The 22110-nt window shown below is 38.1% G+C and overlaps 1 protein-coding gene across 1 annotated transcript in view; it reads left to right on the top strand.

The window, feature by feature from the left end:
- LOC108266218 (uncharacterized) overlaps positions 1–22110 on the top strand; it is a 40112-nt gene that overhangs the window by 11672 nt on the left and 6330 nt on the right. The window contains 14 exon segments of the mRNA XM_053680679.1: positions 1460–1511; positions 4175–4208; positions 4658–4736; positions 4870–5047; positions 5272–5543; positions 7434–7501; positions 7623–7810; positions 9816–11253; positions 17862–17936; positions 18570–18648; positions 18781–18958; positions 19202–19473; positions 21498–21565; positions 21687–21874. Of these exon segments, the coding sequence (XP_053536654.1) occupies positions 1460–1511; positions 4175–4208; positions 4658–4736; positions 4870–5047; positions 5272–5543; positions 7434–7501; positions 7623–7810; positions 9816–11253; positions 17862–17936; positions 18570–18648; positions 18781–18958; positions 19202–19473; positions 21498–21565; positions 21687–21874 (3169 nt within the window).

Below are 22110 nucleotides of genomic sequence, written 5' to 3'. Positions count from 1 at the left end.
CTAGCCATCACAATTTGGCCCTTGTCAAAGTCACTCAGCTCCTTACATTTACCTGTTCTTCCTGCTTCCAACACATCAACTTCCAGAACTGACTGTTCACTTGCTGCCTAATAAATATATCCCACCCCTTACAGGGGTTACACACTAATTAATAAATGGTGTAGAACTTAAAAACATAAGGCTAAATACATAATTAAATAGACAGATGTGCTTTATTGGTCCTGAAGGGGAAATATGAGAAAAATATTGCCAGTTCTACACAGTCACCCAAGCTTAGACTCTAACCCATGACCTCAGAGCATTAAGGCCATTACTCTACCACTGTACCAACTAGTTTCTGTTAAGGCATTCCCTGACTAAATTAAAAACAGATGAGCTCATCCAAGCTATATAGCATGTATGCCTAAATAATAAATTTCAACATATAAAAAAAGAAGTTGTGATCTTGAGAAACAACTTTTGAGATCACAAGAAAAAGCAAGTATTCTTTACTTAATGCCAGTAATATAACATGGCTGGTTTGTACTTTTAGTTCCTGACCGAGTGAACTATCACGAGGCTATGTTTTTGATCGAGCCTCCAAAGCGCTTCTATAAGTCACTCTAAACTCTGTAAATGTAATAAAAATAAATAGTTTAAACTCCACAGTATATTCCAGATATAAAAGTGCAGTAATCCATGCAGATTATATGATTTGAAGTTGATCAAGTTTACATTAGTTAGGCGTAAATTCACACACACTCAGGAGCATGAGTAGGATATGAAAGATTTTCTGAAATTACAGGATTTTCATGAAAACCAAATGTCTTGTTTAAAACACTCGAACAAACTCGTATGGATAAATCCATTCATATCCAGCTTGATAAATGAGGCCTTTCTAAATTTACATGAACAGAATTTGATGAACGGTAGTTCCTCATCATGTAGGCTACATTCAATTACATTAATGTTAAATTACATTTGAATTCTTTCTGCACTGTTTTTTTTTTTTTTTTGCATGCAGGAGACACTTCACAGGCTAAATGAGTTTAATTTTGAAGACGTCGTGACTGTGTTTCTTCACAGTCACTTTTTTAAAAATAAATTACTTCCTGTAAAGAAATCCATTTTCCTGGATATATTTTCTGGATATATTTTCTATATATCTGCTTTTGAACAGAAGTCACAGTGCATTGTCTTCATCATCTAAATAGTTCAATTATTAAATAGTGTGTTTTTGCTTTTTATTTTAAATCATTTGTTAATGTGTATGTTTGGATATACATGATATTGTTAGTTGTGTAACAGATATAAGAAAAATAGGAAATAAAATTAATTTATTTTTGTGTTTTTTCATGGCATGTGTTTCTCTGTAAAATGTATTAATTTCACCAAAATCCTTCACGGTTATTTAATATTTTACTGTTCTTGGTGTTGGGAGTCCTTTATTTGTGTTACAGTGCTCATTGCTGATTGTTAGCAGACATATCACGTCATATCACATTTCTCGGCGTTGGGTTTGACTGAGAGAGGTATGTACTTAAGCCAGCACAATTATAAAGTCCGAATTCTAAGCTTTAAAAGTCGTTATAAGTGCACAAACAAGTTTAATCATTTATAGTATTATTAGGATAGACGGACTGTGTCGTTTCTGCTGTGTATTTTACTTGTACAACGAGTTTTTGAAAAATTAGCAAATTAGAACGTTTTTCTCGTGTGTGTGTGTTCTCGTTGTCGCCATTTTATCTTCTTCTCGAGGTACACACTTATGTTATTTTCTCATATTAGGTGTGTTGTGAAGATAAATCCTATATGACGACGTTTTTCTCTCTTTGAACTCTGAATAGGTATGTGTATGTGTTTTGTACTCCCATTACCATGTTTAGTAAGTGTATTATTTTAGTCAAGTTCACTGTATTAGGCGATTGTGCTACAGCACATTCTTCATGATTGCTGTGGGCGCTTGGGTATTCCTTTTTTTATGGGATCTACAGTATCTCACGAAAGTGAGTACACCCCTCACATTTTTGTAAATATTTGATGATATCTTTTTATGTGACACACTGAAGAAATGACACTGTGCTACAATGTAAAGTAGTGAGTGTACAGCTTGTGTAACAGTGTAAATTTGCCGTCCCCTCAAAATAACTCAACACACAGCCATTAATGTCCAAACCGCTGGCAACAAAAGTGAGTACACCCCTAAGTGAAAATGTCCACATTGGGCCCAATTAGAAGCATTGAAGAATGATCCCTATGGACTAGGCAATGCATTGTGCAAAAATTGTAGGCACCCTATTTTTTTTTTAGTACAAACTTTGTTATAGATTTTTATTTCATGACTTCTACATTATGGAGTCAGTACAAAAAAAAAAAAAACATTTTAGATTCCGAAACATTAGTTTTCCAGCACAAAATTAAATGTTACAGAAAACATTGACAAAAATATCTCAGTAAAGGAAGCAGCGTATTACATAAGAGACTTTTCAAACAAACAAAAAAAACACACAACGAACGCTACTGGGATTTGCTGCAAAAATAAGAAGCGAGAGCGACAGTCAACGTCTCCAGAAGAACCGTGACTGGTTCTGCAAGATGCTCAATAACACTTACAGCTAGTTTCCTTATAAAACTGCACAAATTGTTCCAGAGACTAATTTTATTTTTTGTCACACCAAATATTGACTTTGTTTCATTTACTACTGTTTACTCCTCTTTACAGTGTTTTTCTTAATGTAGAAACATTTAATATCATTATTTTGAAGGCATCTTTGCTCTACAGCATTTCTTTGCATGTGCTTAAAACTTTTGCACAGAGCTGTACTTCAAATAGGAAGAAGCTACTGAAGAAAAACTCACTGTGACCTCGATGCTGTTTGGATCAATTCCAAAATCTATTCGGTTCATCTGGTTACTGTGATACGAGATATTCAAATGTTCTCCAGACACTAACGAGAATCTTGGACGTACTGTTAGGTAATGTTATGTTGCAATGATCAAATGTTTGTTTGTCTAAATACGTCAAAAAAGCCAACAATTTCCTTCGGGTGCATACATTTTTTCACATGACTGTATAAATAAATCCATTTTATTATTATAAATAAATCACAATAAGGATGTTATTTTTCTTAACAAAAATGCAGGTGAATCAGATCCTAACAAATATAAATATAGAACTGATTACAAAGATGTCATATATTTAATATTCCCTAAATGCATATGCAAACAAAACTTAACAGATGCTTGTAATTATTTCATTAATAACTGAACAATACACAGTGGGTTTGTAAATTATTCACTTAGAATATATTTTTATTATGATTATTTTTATAACAACCAAAATGTGTATAAAATACTGTACAGTTAAAATAGTTTAGGAGAAAACCATATCTGGGGCCAGAACACAGATTTATGGATCCTTTACACATCTCTCTTCCTCCGACTCAGTAGGATCCAGATCCAGAGCAGATAAAATAGCTGTTTATCAGGAAAATAGACAGATACAATATAAAATAGAACACGGAGAGATACAATAGATAATAGAAAATAGACAGATACAATAGAAGGCACATTTGGCATCAACATGAAGTGAAAACTGTCTAATATTTCACAGTATTACGGCAGTATTTTAAGATTAGCACACAGACTCTCTTTAACTGATAAACGTGGAGAACCAGTAGAAAGCAGGCCCACGCACAGCCCTATCCATTACCATCAGCACAGTTTATATGGTGAGGACACATTTTAATGGGATTGGACTTATGATAATTATGAGCCATTATGACACAATTGTAAAGCAGGAGTATTCAAACTCATTACTGAAATGGACCGAGAGGTATTTTAGAAATAAAATTAAAGTTGGTCCACTATTAAAAAAGTTTAAAAGCGAGGTTCCTAGTTTGAGCACTGGGTTTCGTTATCACATAAAAACTCAACTCTTCCCCCAGCATTAGATTGGCAGCCTGTTATCTCAACAAAACCATTTTTTACCATGAAACTCCATTCCAGTCCAGGTGGTGGCGGTAACGCGCCCAGTAGCTGCTTCTCCAACCGCCAGAAAACAGCCACTGTTCGCTTGTACATGTTTATCCGAGCTAATCATCACAATAACATCTTTCGGACAGTCGCTGTTTGTATTTACCGATAGATGTGATGTAGTTAAAAATAAAAGCACGTTATTGTGTCTAGTTCTGAGGATATAAAACCTCGTTCTGCTTTAAAACCCTGAGGTAAGTTAAACTGAAGCTGTGTGGCCGAATCCCAAATAGATCTCCACTTCACTGTTTAAGTGCACTACATTCAGTATGAAATAATGGCGTGTACACTCTATGTAGTACACTATTTATCTAATAAGGAGAGATTTGTAGTTCGGCCTTAGCGAGGTGTTTTAGTGGGAGATGTTTATTTGTGTTTAAAGTATTATAAATAATCTTAACTTGTTCTAAGTCACTCTTTACAGCCAGTTTACACTAATCAGGATAAAAACAATTCCTATACATTTACCACGTTACCAGGCAGCTAAAACACGGACTGATGTTTTCAAATGTTTATTAAAAACATTAGCAGAAAATTCATTACTGTTTAAAGGGTTAAAGTCTATAAAATATTCATCTCATTTCCTCTTATTGTTACAGGATAAAATATATTATGATGATGATGATGAATAATGTTTGTTTAGAGGTGTTATAATGAGATCAGCAGGAAACAGACCGCGCTCCTCCAGGAAGTCTCGGGCTCCTGATCCTGCTCCTTCACAGGTAAAGCTTAATGATGAGTTGTGTTACAGAAAAAAACAATAACATGTTCAGATTAGGAAACCTTATAAACAGATCTATAAACAGTGTTGATGTTTTGTTTGCTGAAGAAGTGTTATTGCTGTTTGATCTTTAGCTGTGTGAGGACGTGAAAACGGAGACTTCAGATGGAGGAACATCCGAAGTGTCAGAAGTCTGTGTGAAGAAAGAGGAGACGCTGGAGCTGAACATCTACAGCCACGGAGACGATTTCAACACCACACCTGAAGTTATTTCCATTAAAGAGGAAGATCTTGACAATAAAGACTCCCTCTGTAAGACATCAGGCCTCTCAGGAGCTCAGTAACACACTCACTGATTATTCTTATTTTAAATGATTATTATGTAAAAACAAATATTTAAAATCGTATGCTGTACATGGCTGCACACTTAAAAATGTAAAAATGCACTTTAAAAGCTTTAATTGTGTTCATTGCAGTTTATTAAGAATTATTTTGAGCATTATTTCTTCACATTATTATATTTTCTTTCCCTCCAGACTGTGAGGATTGCAAATCCTTCTTCTTCAACAAGTGTGAGGTTCACGGACCGCCCCTCTTCATCCCTGATACTCCTGTTCCCATGGGAGTCCCTGACCGAGCCAGACAAACTCTTCCTCCTGGACTAGAGATTCGGAAGTCGGGTATTCCTGATGCAGGTCTGGGGGTGTTTAATAAGGGGGAGACTGTTCCAGTAGGTGCACACTTCGGACCCTACCAGGGAGAGCTGGTAGACAGAGAGGAAGCCATGAGCAGTGGATACTCCTGGGTGGTGAGCTTTTACACATTTATTATAAATATTAAGGAGCATGTCTTCTGTTTCTGGGTTAGAACACAGAAACTCTCTCTCAATCTAATAACTGTCTGCTCTCTCAAACTACTTTAAATGAAATGATTGCTACTGGAATAAATACAACACAAACATTTAAACTCTTTGTGTAACTCGTACCAAGTCCTTATAACTTGATGGTATTCTTAGACTCTGATGTAATTTGATGAGAGTCTCCCAAATGCTGCAAATGTAAATTTATCCAGCGGAAGGAGGTAAAAACTTTAATGTAGACATAAAGGAATGTTGGAAACAAAGTGGGTGAGCTTGATGTAAGAACTATTTCCTAAAAGATGAGGTATTATACAATCCATCCAGGATTTTGTGATTGCAGAAGTTGATGCAAAAAATATTATTACACAATATTCACATTCAGTCAGATCCCACTTCTATTCCCTTGTGTCTAACATGAGTACAGCTAAAAGGTCTCATTTAACAACAAACATCACTATGAAAGACTTTGATGCAATTGTGCAAATTCAAGCCATTTTCTGCAAAAAAGCACAAAAACCCTAAGTTGTATTGTACATTTTGAAAAAAGCCACCGCAAAATCAAGCATCACAACAAAATAATCCTCTGTGGACTGTTGTAGATTAATACATGTCGTTTTTACACTGGTGCTTGAAAGTTTGTGTATTTTCTATATTTCTGTATAAATATGATCTAAAACATCATCAGATTTTCACAATAAAAGATGGCGGTTTGTGAGATCAGGAAGTTGAAGCAGATGTTCAGTGTTACTCTTCATCATAATGGATTCTCTGCAGTATTTACACACTTGTTCGGTTGACTGAGAAGATGAAAAGCAGTGTGAAAGTAACTGTTGCGCGGTGTAGATGTATTTTGGACTTCCTTTAGTTTTTATTCCTCTTTTATTATGCAATTCGAACAGGTCACTCGCACCGGTGCGAATAAATATTTATTCACAGTCGCACAAAGTACTTTTCAGTCACAAATGCAAGTGAAATGGTTGCAATGTAGAGCCCTGAGTTTATCTGCAAAGTTTTTTTCCCATTCGATGTGATTAGGTTTAATGTCCCCGACAACATCTGAAATGCTATTTAGCATCGTGCTAATTTCATGATTTCCCCTCGCACAAGCGCTGGAGCTCGAAGCAAAGCTAGCAGCTCGAGAGATAAAATGCTAATTCCGTTGTGGGGTTTTGGCACTACAAAGTGACGTCATCCCTGCGCCGATCTGTGTGATTGGCTTTAGTGTAGGAAGCGCTTGATTTGATCTGCAGCGGAGTTTTCTATTAGCGGGGGACGAACTTTAAACGTCAATATCGCAGTCGATCATGTTCATTTAATCGTGGGCAGTCAAAATCGTAATTGTGATCTATATTTGATTAATTGTGCAGCCCTAGTGTCACCTTTCACTTTTGTGCCCATGATATTTTTTTGATGATTCTTTGTCAGACGCCCAAGTCAGCAGTACAGCTATGCAAAATGGTAAACTGTGTAAAAGACATACAAGCTTGGATGAGTAAAAACTTCCTTGAATTCTGATAAAACAGTAAACTGATTTTACCATAGAGCTGTTCTGTAAAATCTAAAGATACAGTCTAAAGAACCGTGTTGTAACAGGTGATGTTAGTTTATTTCCATGTAACTTCTCTAAAGCATTTCTATGATTGTAAAACCTCTAAATTAGACTATTCCACATTGAAAATGAGATCCTGCCCATTTTTAATGCCCACCTGAAAATGACTGATTTCTGCTGCAGCATCAAGTGCTTTGACTGAACATAGAAAAATTTCCTGCCTAAATTACAACTGCCTATATTGTAGTATAATTTAATGAATAAAATGTAAATGTGTCATTTATTTGCAGATGTACAGAAGCAGGCAGTGTAAAGAACACATTGATGCCAAGAGAGAGATGGATGATAACTGGATGGGGTAAGGTTTTCATAGTTCCTCATTTGTTGGAAGAACTTTCTTTCTCTCGTCACTGATATCTCCCCCGATATTTTTTTATTTTCATTTTTACCTTATCTGCTGCTTTGCCTTATTCTTTTAGGTTTGTGAATTGTGCTCATAATGCAGAAGAGCAAAATCTTGTGGCATTTCCATATCAAGGGGGGATTCTGTACCGTTGCGGTCGACCCATTAACCCAGGACAGGAGCTCTTGGTGTGGTACAAAGAAGAGAACACCAAAGATCTCAATCCTACTTTTGACTACCTCTGGAACCAAAAATCCTCAAATGGTAAATTTACAACCATAAAATAGTGATTTTTATGATTTATTGGATTTTAAAACTAATTTTATGAATTATAGTCTCAGTATCTGGTTGCTGCCCTTGTGAACTGAGCTGTGGATGAGATAAAGGAATCTGTGTACTTCAAGATTTTCCTTAACAGGAACACAGAACCACTGAGCTAGAGCACTGGACCTTTTTCATTCCTATTGACTACAAGAGCGAAGTAAAGCACACTGCATGCTTCTCTCTAGTCAAATTACTCATTTACATTGATCAGCCATAACATTAAAACCACCTGCCTAAGTTTGTGTAAACCCTCCTGCTCTGCCATAACAGCTCTGACCCGTCGAGGCATGGACTCCACAAGACCTGAAGGTGTGCTGTGGTATCTGGCATCAACTCTTTAGTAGCAGATCCTTTAAGTCCTGTAAGTTGTGAGGTGGGGCTTCCATGGATCAGACTTGTTTGTCCAGCACATCTCACAGATGCTTGATCGGATTGAGATCTGGAACTATGGCTATTTCTGTCCATAGCTGCTCCTGCTTCAGTATCTGAAGTTGCTATGTATTATTTCTCAGTTCAGAAGCTGTTCTTTGTATTTTGGAAAATTTTAATTAAATCAGATAGCTTGACTAACATTAGACCCATCAACCATGCCTAGCAACGGTGTTGCAAACAAGTTTTAACCAACCTTAAAATGACGTTGTTTTTTTGTTTTTTTTAAACGTTAGTTTTCAGTCACTTAAAATCTAGAAGTAGATTACCAGAGAGTGATATGAATGTCTTGATCTGTGTTTGTGCAATGCTATATATATATATATATATATATATATATATATATATATATATATATATATATATATATATATATATATATATATATATATATATATATATATGTATGTTTTATTGTCCTAAAATTTGAGCACTGCATAGCAATTACAGTAGTTAGAAGAAAAAAGAAAAAATCTGCACAAAAATCAAGTCTTTTTGTATTTGCATCAGCAAATTATTTTTTTATTAGCTTTATTAGCACAGCAACAACAATCTATATAGACCTGTGCTTAGATGGTTTCACTCGAGGGACAGTCGATAGTAGAATCTTCACCGGACGTGACGGATTGAAGAGTTTACGTTACTATATACACTCAGCAGCTGAAAATGGACTGCAGCAATTCTGATCTTTTTAGAGTTTTTAAAAAGAATTCCACCTGACAAACACTGGTCTGCAGTTTCAGTCCATCACTGCACTGGCTTTTGGTTCACATTACGCCATGCTGTGAAGCACAGGCGGTCTGCAATCACAAGACCTGCATTTGAAAATGGTCTTGTTCTTTTTTTTTTTTTTTTTTCCTTCTGTGCCAAGCAGTGTACACAGTATCTTCTCCTCTGGTGCACAGCAAAGTCACGTGTGACCTAGTTCATTGGCTTATCCTTCATGTATTGCTTCACCCCTGGCAGTTTACTTGGGGGATCAATAAACGTACATCTTACTGTCTTCAACACAAGTCTTTGGACTGGGGAGGAAACCCCCGAAGCACGGGGAGAACATGCAGGCTCTGTGCACACAGGGTGAAGGCAGGAATTGAACCACCAGCCCTGGAGGTGTGAGGCAAGCGTCTACAATACGACTTTACCAACAGATATTTAAATAATTTGACTTAATCGCCATCACAAGAGTTGGTATCTATCAACAATTTCCATTACCATTGTTCATCGCCAATCATCCTAGGCTTAAGGGCGCTATGCCTGTCGATCACACTAGCTGTGAGTCATTGAAAAAGTCCTGGAAAATGTCTTTAAAAGAGTGGGAACCCTGTTAATGCTACAGCATACAAAGCCATTCTAGGCAATTTTGTGCTTCCAACTTTGTGGCAACATTTTGGGGAAGAACCACATATAAGTGTGTTTGTCAGGTGTCCACATTCTTTTGGCCATAGTGTTATTCCTAGCAATAGTTTTATCATTTTGTTTCATTTCATACTGACTTTCTAATATTCTATTTCTCCAGAAGTAACACTCCAGAACACTCCGGAAGTGTTGGAAGTCTTTTCCTGCTCCGCATGTCCTCTTACCTATACATCACAAATTGACCTCCACAAACACATCCAGAGATGCCATGACCAAGAGTATATGAAACCACGAGAATCAGGAGAGATTAAACATGAGATTGAGATTCCCTCCAAAGGCTCCAGTAGTCAATCAACATCATATGATTCTCTGAGTTCTGCTACTTCTCACAATGATGTACAGAAGGAAATTCAGCACTGCTCAGATTGTGGAAAGAGTTTTGGTCATCAGAACGCCCTCAAAACCCACCAGTGCAGTCACAGAGGAGAGAAGCCATATCACTGCTCACTGTGTGGAAAAGGTTTTACTCAACAGAATACTCTACAGCGACACCAGCGCACTCACACAGGAGAGAGGCCGTATCACTGCTTACAGTGTGAGAAGAGTTTTACTCAACAGAGTACTCTCCGAAAACATCAGCGCATTCATACAGGAGAGAAGCCGTATCACTGCTCACAGTGTGGCATGAGTTTTACTCAACAGAGCCATCTCCAAAGACACCAGCATATTCATACCGGAGAGAAGCCATATCACTGCTCACTGTGTGGAAAGAGTTTTATACAGAAGGGTGATCTTCAACTGCACCAGCGCGTTCACACAGGAGAGAAGCCGTATCACTGCTCACAGTGTGGAAAGAATTTTACTCATCAGAATACTCTCCTAAAACATCAGCGTATTCACACAGGAGAGAAGCTGTATCACTGCTCCCAGTGTGGAAAGAGTTTTACTCATCAGAGTCATCTTCAAAGACATCAGCATATTCACACAGGAGAGAAGCCTTATTACTGCTCACATTGTGGTAATAGATTTACTCAACAGAGTCATCTTCAAAGACATCAGCATATTCACACAGGAGAGAAGCCGTATCACTGCTCACAGTGTGGAAAGAGTTTTAATCGACAGGGTACTCTCCTAGTCCACCAGCGCATTCACACAGGAGAGAAGCCGTATCACTGCTCACAGTGTGGAAAGCGTTTTCCTGACCAGAGTAATCTCCGAAAACACCAGCGTGTTCACACAGGAGAGAAACCGTGTCACTGCTCACTGTGTGGAAAGAGGTTTACTCAACAGAGTGATCTCCATCGACATGAACGCGTTCATACTGGAGAAAAGCCGTATTTCTGCTCCCAGTGTGGCAAGAGTTTCACTCAGCAGAGTAATCTCCATTTACACCAGCGCATTCACATAGGAGAGAAGCCCTATAACTGTTCACAGTGTGGGAAGAGTTTTACTCAACAGAGTACTCTAAGAAAACATCAGCGCGTTCACACAGGACAGAAGACGTATCACTGCTCCCAGTGTGGAAAGAGTTTTACTTATTCTGTTTCATTTAAGGCCCACAAGTGCACTAACTTTGAGCCACTGAATTTATCAAATTAATCATTATTTTAGTTTACTTTATGTGAAATTTTTTTTCCATTTAATTTATTCAGAATTTCTGTGCAAGGCAAAGCACTTAAAGCAATTGTGCTGAGCAGTCTATTCCCGTGTGTGTGTCTAAATCTTTTTATTTGTCTCATTCAATCTTCTCATGATGATAATGATTATTTTTATCAAATCATTGGTAGTGATTCACAAATATGTGAGTACTGCAGCATTATGACTTTACAAAATAAGGTATAGTATTTGCCTCAACTCAAAAAATTGCATTACATAACAATGCAGAATAATGGCACCATTAAGTCTTGTATGCATCTATAATCAAAGCACGGAAACAGTATTGGATATAAAAATAAAGAGTATTTGTGCAAAATGCTATGAACCGAGTCTAACTTTGGAAATATAACGGGGTATTAAGGATGTGTATTGTCTGTTCGATGTTCATTCATTTTACTTCCACTTTTGATGGTATGGGTTGTGGATGCAACCATCTCCCCTGGGGGTCTCTATCCAGTAGGACATGCCTGCTACAACTCTAGCAGGAGCTGACCAGTCGGCATTCATCGAATAAAACCACCTCAACAGGCTTGTTGATTTTCTTACCCTATCAAAGAGTAACCCCACCAACTCTGCTGTTGAACCTTCTTCTTTCAGTCACTACCCACAGCTCATGACCATAGGTGAGGATAGTGACATAGATTGGCCAGTAAACAGAGAGTGTCATCCATATACTGAGCTCCTACTTCACCACCACAAATCAGTACCATGACTGACACTGCTGCTATCACAATCTGTGAATCTCCTTCTTTCTTTTTCCACTGAGCATCCATTGCGGTCTCCCCATACAAGTTCAAATCTTGCCACCCATGTCTGAAATTTGGTTTGCCCAAGAGGAGCTGAAACTTGGTTTGGGGTGTCTGCTACCCAAGCTTGTATGGCAAACGATGGTGCCGTTCCAAATCCAGGTGTGTTTCCAGGTGGAGATATTTAGGTCAAAACACTGCAGCGGCTTCTTTTAAATCACTGCCCATAGCTATTTGAACTGTGAACGAAGTGCATAGGCTTCTCATGCGGGCAACAAAAGCCTTGTGCGTGGTCCACAACAGGCGTTGCACCCTGTGTATCAGGTTGGCCAAGCAGTCTAAGGCACTGTGTTCAGGTTGTAGTCTCCTCTGGAGGTGTGGGTTCAAATCCTACTTCTGACATTCCATCCCTTTGCTGCACTTTGGTGATGTGGTATTAAGTCATTCATAATGAAGTCCATTGTTACATGATAAGATTTTGAAAGAAATCCATTGCAATCTCCTTACATAGTCCAGAATGCTTACAAACAGGTTTGAGCTTGTTTTCCAGACAGTGGGGGAAAACTGGTCATTGCAGTCCATTCTAGGGTTTATTTTACATTACTGGCTTGATTTTACAGTACTGCCTGTAGATGGTTGCACAGTGAACCAGCTACACTTCTTTGTTGTGTTGTAAATGAAAAACCTGAGCATGGTCCCTAATTTAAGCCTATAAATTCTGAAACAAAGCGCAGTGTAGACTGTTCCAACATTGGTCCATGCCGAAACAAGCATTTTCTATAGTCATAGCTAGTGGTTAAGGCGATTGACTCCAAATCCATTGGGGTTTCCCCACAAAGGTCCAGATCCCGCCGACTATGTCTGGAATTTGATTTGCTCAAGGTCAGTTGAAACCTGGTTTGTTGTGGCTGTTACCCAAGTTTGTATGAGAAACAATAGAGTAGTTCCAAATCCAGGTGTGTTTCCTTAAAAACTGCTCCTCTCTCCTGGCGATATTTGAGTCAAAACATTGTAGGGGTTTCTTTTAAATCACTGCCCATAGCTATTTGACAGAGAACCAAGTGCATAGGCTACTCATGTGGTCAACATAAGACCTGTGCATGGTCCATGATGCAACAGGCATTACAGTCTGAGTGTCAAGATGGCTGAGCGATGTCCCCTGGAGATGTGAGTTCAAACCTCACTTCTAACATTCCATCCCTTTGCTGCACTTTGGTGATGGTGTATTAAACCACAGCCCATAGATATTCAACCAGGGAACCAAGTGAATCTCCTACACATATACTCCAAATAAGACCTGGGCATGGTCCATGATGCAACAGAGGTGATGGTCTGCATGTCAGGATTGCAGAGTGATCTAATGCACTGTGTTAAGGCTGCAGTCTCCCCTTGGAGGTGTGGGTTTGAATCCAACTTCTGACATTTGACATTCCATCCCTTTGGTGATGGTGTATTAAAATTGTTCATAATTAAGTCCATTGTTGCATGATAAGATATTGAAAGTAATCCAATAAAATCTCCCTGCGTAGTTTAGAATGGTTATGAAAATATTTGAGCTTCTGTTTGACAGACGATGGGTGAAATCATTGCAATCCTTTATAAGGTTCATTTAAACACTGGCTTGATTTTACAGTACTCACCATAGATGGTTGCACAGTTAACCAACTGGTGCTGGAGATGCTGTTACCGATCTGGACTGACTGAGGTCTCCTAGTCAGGAAGTCTGGGATCCAGTTGCAGAGGGAGGTCTTCAAACCCAGCAGGTTCAGCTTTTCAATCAGGTGCTAAGAAATGTTGAATGCGATGAACAGCATTCGAACAAAGGTGTCCTTGTTGTCTCGGTGGGTGAGGGCCAGATGTCAGGTGGTGGTGATGGCATAACCTGTTGAGTGGTTGGGATGATAAGTGAATTGCAAGGGGTCCTGTAAGGGGGCGGGGGGCAGCAGGGTCTTCATGTGCCTCGAGACGAGCCTCTCAAAGTACTTCATGATGATGGGTGTGAGTGCAATGGGACCGTAGTCATTGAGGCAGGTGTTGTATCAAAATTTGCCTATTACCCAAAGACAATTAATATTTAACATAGAAACAGATACTCACATACATTAACCAGTTGAAGGACGAAAGTAAGACACCGGGCCCGTGAGTGAGGAGAGGCAAGGGGCCAAGTTTATTGTTGCATGAGATCACACAGTTGAGACGTCCCAAGGGTGATCTAAAAAACCAGAGCTGAAGCTCTTCTATTTATACAGTTTTCTTAGGGTCAGGATGACCCAGACATCAATATGTTTAGAGTTAGCTGTCCCAGAACACCATCACGTACATCAATTGGCACTGTTGAGCAACCCTTATCACGCAGGTGCAGTTCCGGCTCCAAAATATATTTTGTCTTCGCATGGCGCCTGCATGAAGTTACCCCCCACCCAACATAAAACGTCGACAAAATAGTCTTAATCGTTTGTGTTGGTTTGTGTCGTAAAAATTTGAGTAGTGGAGACCTGAGAAATGGAGGGACAGGAGTGTCAGGAAAAAAACTAAATATTCCCACATGCTGTGTTATACACAAAAGTGTGATTGCATTGTTTAAATTTAATTTCACAAGTTCAAGTATTTTTGTTGTAGGCCACACACCCTTGTTTTCCAACTCCTGCTGGGAGAAGAAGTCTCTGCTTTTCTGGAAGTCGGGCTTGATGGTGTTTGCACTTAAGTCTTGGTTTGAAGACAGATAGTGGCTTGTCAGTATTAAGTGCTTTTAAGTTTTTAAAGGTCCATTATTTGTGTTAATGGACGTTTGATAGTACACAGTAATTCAGTTTCGCACATAAAAACTTTTTGTCTTAATTCATTGAGTCATGAATTTCCACATACATATAAATGCATACATACAAACACACGCACACGTATATATATATATATATATATATATATATATATATATACACACACACACACACACACACACACACACGGCCTATGTATGTATAAACACAGAGCTACAGCAAACAGATTATGGTGTGTGTATTTATTTATGACAATGTTAATATTACTACTGTTATTCAAATAACAACATATACAGTAACAAGTAAAAACACCTTGTAGTTTGTGTTAGATTTCACACATCCTGTGTCGGTTAACAGTTGAAAACGTGCAGTGGATAGGTAACAATTAAGTGAATGCGGCTATTTAATGTGATTTGTTTTCCTGTTTGGATTTTACCTTATTACTTCTACTTGATTGTTAAGAAAAAAAAGACTAAACTTAAGAGAAAAACTAAGCTTTTAGCGGCACAAACAAACGAGACTATTTGGGGTGAATTTGGAGCATGTGGCAGGGGGCGGGGGGCTGAGTGACCTCAGAAAGACCTATAAATATTCTTTTGATATTTCAACAACCGAAGCAGCACAAATGAAAAATTTTACGGCACAAACGATTGAGACTATTTTGCCAATGTTTCGCGCTGGGTGCGGGGGCCAACTTCATGGCCCTATCCATTACCATCAGCACAGTTTATATGGAGAGGACACATTTTAATGGGATTGGACTTATGATAATTATGAGCCATTATGACACAATTGTAAAGCAGGAGTATTCAAACTCATTACTGAAATGGACCGAGAGGTATTTTAGAAATAAAATTAAAGTTGGTCCACTATTAAAAAAGTTTAAAAGCGAGGTTCCTAGTTTGAGCACTGGGTTTCGTTATCACATAAAAACTCAACTCTTCCCCCAGCATTAGATTGGCAGCCTGTTATCTCAACAAAACCATTAAAAAATATCATTATTAATTTCTTTCTTTCATACAACAATGTGAGGTTGTGAGTTTTTTCAATGAAGACCAGAAGGAAAGTGAAGTTGTAGATGAAGTAGCAGAAGAAGAAGATGATGTCGGTGTGAAAGTTATGAGATATAAAAGTGTACTCAATGTGTGTAACTACAAAACTGACTAAAAAGCTGACTCCACAAGAGAGTGGTTTCAGGATTTGGTCGTTGGTAGGCTGACGTGATCATTCATTGATCACTAGTTAGGTTTAAAGAAGGTGACTGGATTGTGAGATTACTCCCTTGAGTTATGTGGGACTTATTAAATTCCAGAGGCGGGAATATATGGGATATAAAAGTGTACTCAATGTGTGTAACTACAAAGTTTACTAATGTTTGGATATGTAAATCAGGTATAATCTGGTATGTATAACCAACAGTTAAGAATTACTTGTGGGAAGCATTATCTAGATTCATAGTACACTTGTTGATCAAGTTATAAGTATGTATTGAGAGAGAAGAACTCTGTGTCTTACTAAACCGTAGGTCTAATTGTTTTCTGTGTCAGTCCATACCTCTGCACAGCAAGCATAATCTAAAACCATAAAACACTTCTAACAGGTAGGATTAGAAATGTGTACATTAAGTGCTTTGTGTTTGTCTAAAGCAGCTTCACTCTACTGCAGTAAATTAAGAACTTTGTGTTTGTCTAAAGCAGCTCACTTTGTGGCAATAAAAAAGCAATTAGACAAATTCCAGAACTGGGTTTCTAAATAAAGCCCTCTAAGCTTGCAAATCAGTGTCAAAAGAAGAGATAAGAATTCCAGGAGGAAAATACCAAGATGAGGTGATAGGGTGAATTATGTGACACAGTAAAAAACCCAGGTCTGGTAAAACTTTTAAAGAACATACAATTGACTATGCTTGTATCACAAATAAAAGGTATCATATGGATGTGAATAATTAGTCAAGGCAATGGAGACTGGTCTGTTCTAGAAAGAAAAGGTGAATGCCCCACCTAGGCATAATTTTACTGCTTCGGAGAGGTATATAAAAAGTACATACATGTATGTGTATGTATAATTCGGACCCTCTGCAGACTGTCTCACTTTATTGTTTCAATAAAGTTAAGAATTGTATTGTATTGAATTGAATTGAATTAATTTACTTTTTGACATCTACAAACCCTCTGTCTCTGAAGGTTTTTTGACTTAGGCTGGAAAGATTGATTTTCCTCGACAAGGTCCATGTCAGATCTGCTCAGAGATGCAGCTGATCACCTTGATGAAATGGCACAATTTATGTATTTTGAGATATGATGTAAAATATGTGTAAAATTTATTTATTCCTGTTAATTGTAGATACTTTCATGTCTTTTGTTGTTTTACCACAAGAACTTCAGACCAGACCAAGTTCATTTATAGGATTTATGTTTGTCTTTATTTTCAAAATCCTAGTGTACATTATCTGCTTCAAATCATTCCCTGCTGTAACTGTTACTTCAGGTAGTTTGGTGTGCAATGTGACACTACAGTGCACAGTGCCCTCCATTAATATTGGCACCCTTGCTGAATATGAGCAAAGAAGGCTGTGAAAAATTGTCTTTATTGTTTAACCTTTTTATATTTTGCTCATGAAATTCACAAAAATACTATTCTCTCATGGATATCAAAAAATTACAAACACAACACAGGTTTATCAAAAAATATAGGTGTGCAACAATTATTGGCACCCCTAAGAATTTATATGAGTAAAATATATTTTATGTATATTCCAGTGATATTTTTAGAGAGTCTAAGAATGAATGAGAATGTCTTGCTTTCAGTTCAATATCTTGTTAAGATACAGATGTAGACTGAAAACTGCCATCATAATTGTTTTAGGTGAAAATTGTTTGCATTTTATGACCTCTAGCATCAAAATCCAGCATAGACATTGGTTCAGAACTAAATGCGTTCAAGCATGTAACATTTCACATTTTTTCTCATTTAACTGTAATCAGTAGAAGTTTTTTTAAGATAGGCCTCCACCATGAAACTCCACTCCAGTCCAGGTGGTGGCGGTAACGCTCCCAGTAGCTGCTTCTCCAACCGCCAGAAATCGTTGGAGAAGAAAAAGCCACTGTTCGCTGGTACATCTTTATCCGAGCTAATTATCACAATAACATCTTTCGGACAGTCGCTGTTTGTATTTATCGATAGATGTGATGTAGTTAAAAATAAAAGCACGTTATTGTGTCTAGTTCTGAGGATATAAAACCTCGTTCTGCTTTAAAACCCTGAGGTAAGTTAACCTGAAGCTGTGTGGCCGAATCCCAAATAGATCTCCACTTCACTGTTTAAGTGCCCTACATTCAGTATGAAATAATGTCGTGTACACTCTATGTAGAGCACTATTTATCTAATAAGGAGAGATTTGTAGTTCGGCCTTAGCGAGGTGTTTTAGTTGGAGATGCTTATTTGTGTTTAAAGTATTATAAATAATCTTAACTTGTTCTAAGTCACTCTTTACAGACAGTTTACACTAATCAGGATAAAAACAATTCCTATACATTTACCACGTTACCAGGCAGCTAAAACACGGACTGATGTTTTCAAATGTTTATTAAAAACATTAACAGAAAATTCATTACTGTTTAAAGGGTTAAAGTCTATAAAATATTCATCTCATTTCCTCTTATTGTTACAGGATAAAATATATTATTATTATTATTATGATGATGATGATGATGATGATGATGAATAATGTTTGTTTAGAGGTGTTATAATGAGATCAGCAGGAAACAGACCACGCTCCTCCAGGAAGTCTCGGGCTCCTGATCCTGCTCCTTCACAGGTAAAGCTTAATGATGAGTTGTGTTACAGAAAAAACAATAACATGTTCAGATTAGGAAACCTTATAAACAGATCTATAAACAGTGTTGATGTTTTGTTTGCTGAAGAAGTGTTATTGCTGTTTGATCTTTAGCTGTGTGAGGACGTGAAAACGGAGACTTCAGATGGAGGAACATCCGAAGTGTCAGAAGTCTGTGTGAAGAAAGAGGAGACGCTGGAGCTGAACATCTACAGCCACGGAGACGATTTCAACACCACACCTGAAGTTATCTCCATTAAAGAGGAAGATCTTGACAATAAAGACTCCCTCTGTAAGACATCAGGCCTCTCAGGAGCTCAGTAACACACTCACTGATTATTCTTATTTTAAATTATTATTATGTAAAAACAAATATTTAAAAATCATATGCTATACATGGCTGCACACTTAAAAATGTAAAAAAAAAAAAAAAAAAAAAAAAAAAAGCACTTTAAAAGCTTTGTGTTCATTGCAGTTTATTAAGAATTATTTTGAGCATTATTTCTTCACATTATTATATTTTCTTTCCCTCCAGACTGTGAGGTTTGCAAATCCTTCTTCTTCAACAAGTGTGAGGTTCACGGACCGCCCCTCTTCATCCCTGATACTCCTGTTCCCATGGGAGTCCCTGACCGAGCCAGACAAACTCTTCCTCCTGGACTAGAGATTCGGAAGTCCGGTATTCCTGATGCAGGTCTGGGGGTGTTTAATAAGGGGGAGACTGTTCCAGTAGGTGCACACTTCGGACCCTACCAGGGAGAGCTGGTAGACAGAGAGGAAGCCATGAGCAGTGGATATTCCTGGGTGGTGAGGTTTTATACATTTATTATAAATATTAAGGAGCTGTTTCTGTTTCTGGGTTAGAACACACAAACTCTCTCTCAATCTAATAACTGTCTGCTCTCTCAAACTACTTTAAATGAAATGATTGCTACTGGAATAAATACAACACAAACATTTAAGCTCTTTGTGTAACTCGTACCAAGTCCTTATAACTTGATGGTATTCTTAGACTCTGATGTAATTTGATGAGAGTCTCCCAAATGCTGCAAATGTAAATTTATCCAGCGGAAGGAGGTAAAAACTTTAATGTAGACATAAAGGAATGTTGGAAACAAAGTGGGTGAGCTTGATGTAAGAACCATTTCCTAAAAGATTAGATGTTGTAGATTATCAGCAGTATTTTATTCCTGCAATAGAGCCAATAGATTTCTCCAAGTAACATGTTTATATTTTCACCCCTTCACCTTTTCCACATACAGTCAGGATTATAAGATTTGGACAGCGACAGAATTTTGGTTACCTCTGTACACCCCCACAATGGATTTGAAACGAAGCAGTCAAGACGGCTGATTGAATTGTAGTGATTGAACAAATGAATGAAAGTTGAAAGTCTTCAAAGATTGTGTATGGGCCCTGCCTGTAGGCCAGAAACTTGGTTTGTGCTGGGCAGTAGGAGGAGCACACTGTCACCTGGCTGGAACTTGCAGGGTTGGGCTGGCTGGTTGTAGGTCTGTTTCTGTTCTGCTTGTGCTTCCTCCATGTGTTGTTCATGATGGGAACTACCCAGTCTGTTCCTGCATACTCTGGATGTATTCGATTGAGAATGGAACGGGGGTGGCTGCTTCTCCCATGCTTCCTTGGCCATGTCTAGTAGTCCTCTGGGTCTCCTGCCAAAGAAGAGCTTGAATGGGATGAAGCTTGTGAACACCTGTGGGGTTTGACGGACCACAAGCAGGACATAGGGCAGGAGGAGATTCCAGTTTCTCCCTTGCTCATCTACCTACAACAACCAAAGAGAGATCGTATATTAATTTGTAGACAAAGGCGGTACCTTGGTCAGTTAAGAGGTCCTTGGCGATCCCTATTCATATGAAGAGGAGGATGAGTTCCATAGTGATGATTCCATGGTGATATATCAGTTCCTGCGTTGGCTTTCCAGAGTGGGACTCCCTCAATGTACTGGGTGACATAGTCTACAATGACTGGTATGTACTCATGTACATGTACATGCTCTCATGTCATGAGAGGGGCTCTACGAGATCCATGCCCACTAGGGATGCACCGAATGTTCGGCAGCCGAAATTATTCGGCTGAAAATAGCAAGAAAAAGCACTTTTGGTGTTTGGCTTAATAAGAAAAAAGACTGAATAACATTTACTGAACAATGACGTTTTTGATGACGCGATCAAATATCACCATGTGTAGAGTGAGAGGCGCGCATGCTTTATAAATTCAGTAAACATGTCGGCAGTGTGGAAGAATTATAAAGTGTCAGAGAAAGACTGAGAAATGTCAGTTTGTAGACACTGTTCTGAAAGTGATTCAGGTGCAGGTGGCCATGTGACCGTGATGCAGTGAGGTGCAGTGGCTGCTGGGAACTGTAATCCAGAGATCCTTCTCTGACATAGCGTGACTAATACAATCTTGCCTTTCACTTTTGTTCCGAGGATACAATTATATTTGTCGGAGACACCCAATTCAGCAGTACAGCCATGCAAATTGGAAAACTGTGTGAAAGACAAAAGCTTGTATGAGTAAAAACTAGTAAAGATGTAGTCAAGGACTTTGTTGTAATAGGATATGCTGGTTTATCTTTTGATTTCAATTAAAAAGAAAAACATCTCTAGGGCAACTCTATGATTGTAAAACCTCTAAATTAGACTATTCCACATTGAAAATGAGATCCTGCCTATTTTTAATGCACTTATGAAAACGACTGACTGATTTCAGCTGCAACATCAACTGCTTTGACTGAACATAGAAACATTCCCTGCCTATATTATAGTATTATTTAATGGATAAAATGTAAATGTGTCATTTATTTGCAGATGTACAGAAGCAGGCAGTGTAAAGAACACACTGATGCCAAGAGAGAGATGGATGATAACTGGATGGGGTGAGGTTTTCATAGTTCCTCATTTGTTGGAAGAACTTTCTTTCTCTTGTCACTGATATCTCCCCTGATATTTTTTTATTTTCATTTTTACCTTATCTGCTGCTTTGCCTTATTCTTTTAGGTTTGTGAATTGTGCTCATAATGCAGAAGAGCAAAATCTTGTGGCATTTCCATATCAAGGGGGGATTCTGTACCGTTGCTGTCAACCCATTAACCCAGGACAGGAGCTCTTGGTGTGGTACAAAGAAGAGAACACCAAAGATCTCAATCCTACTTTTGACTACCTCTGGAACCAAAAATCCTCAAATGGTAAATTTACAACCATAAAATAGTGATTTTTATGATTTATAGTCTCAGTATCTGGTTGCTGCCCTTGTGAACTGAGCTGTGGATGAGATAAAAGAATCTGTGTACTTCAAGATTTTCCTTAACAGGAACACAGAACCACTGAGCTAGAGCACTGGACCTTTTTCATTCCTATTGACTACAAGAGCGAAGTAAAGCACACTGCATGCTTCTCTCTAGTCAAATTACTCATTTACATT

The sequence above is a fragment of the Ictalurus punctatus genome, chromosome 6 (genome assembly GCF_001660625.3).
Source record: "Ictalurus punctatus breed USDA103 chromosome 6, Coco_2.0, whole genome shotgun sequence".
NCBI lineage: Eukaryota > Metazoa > Chordata > Actinopteri > Siluriformes > Ictaluridae > Ictalurus > Ictalurus punctatus.
This window is presented reverse-complemented; position numbering and strand designations above follow the sequence as displayed.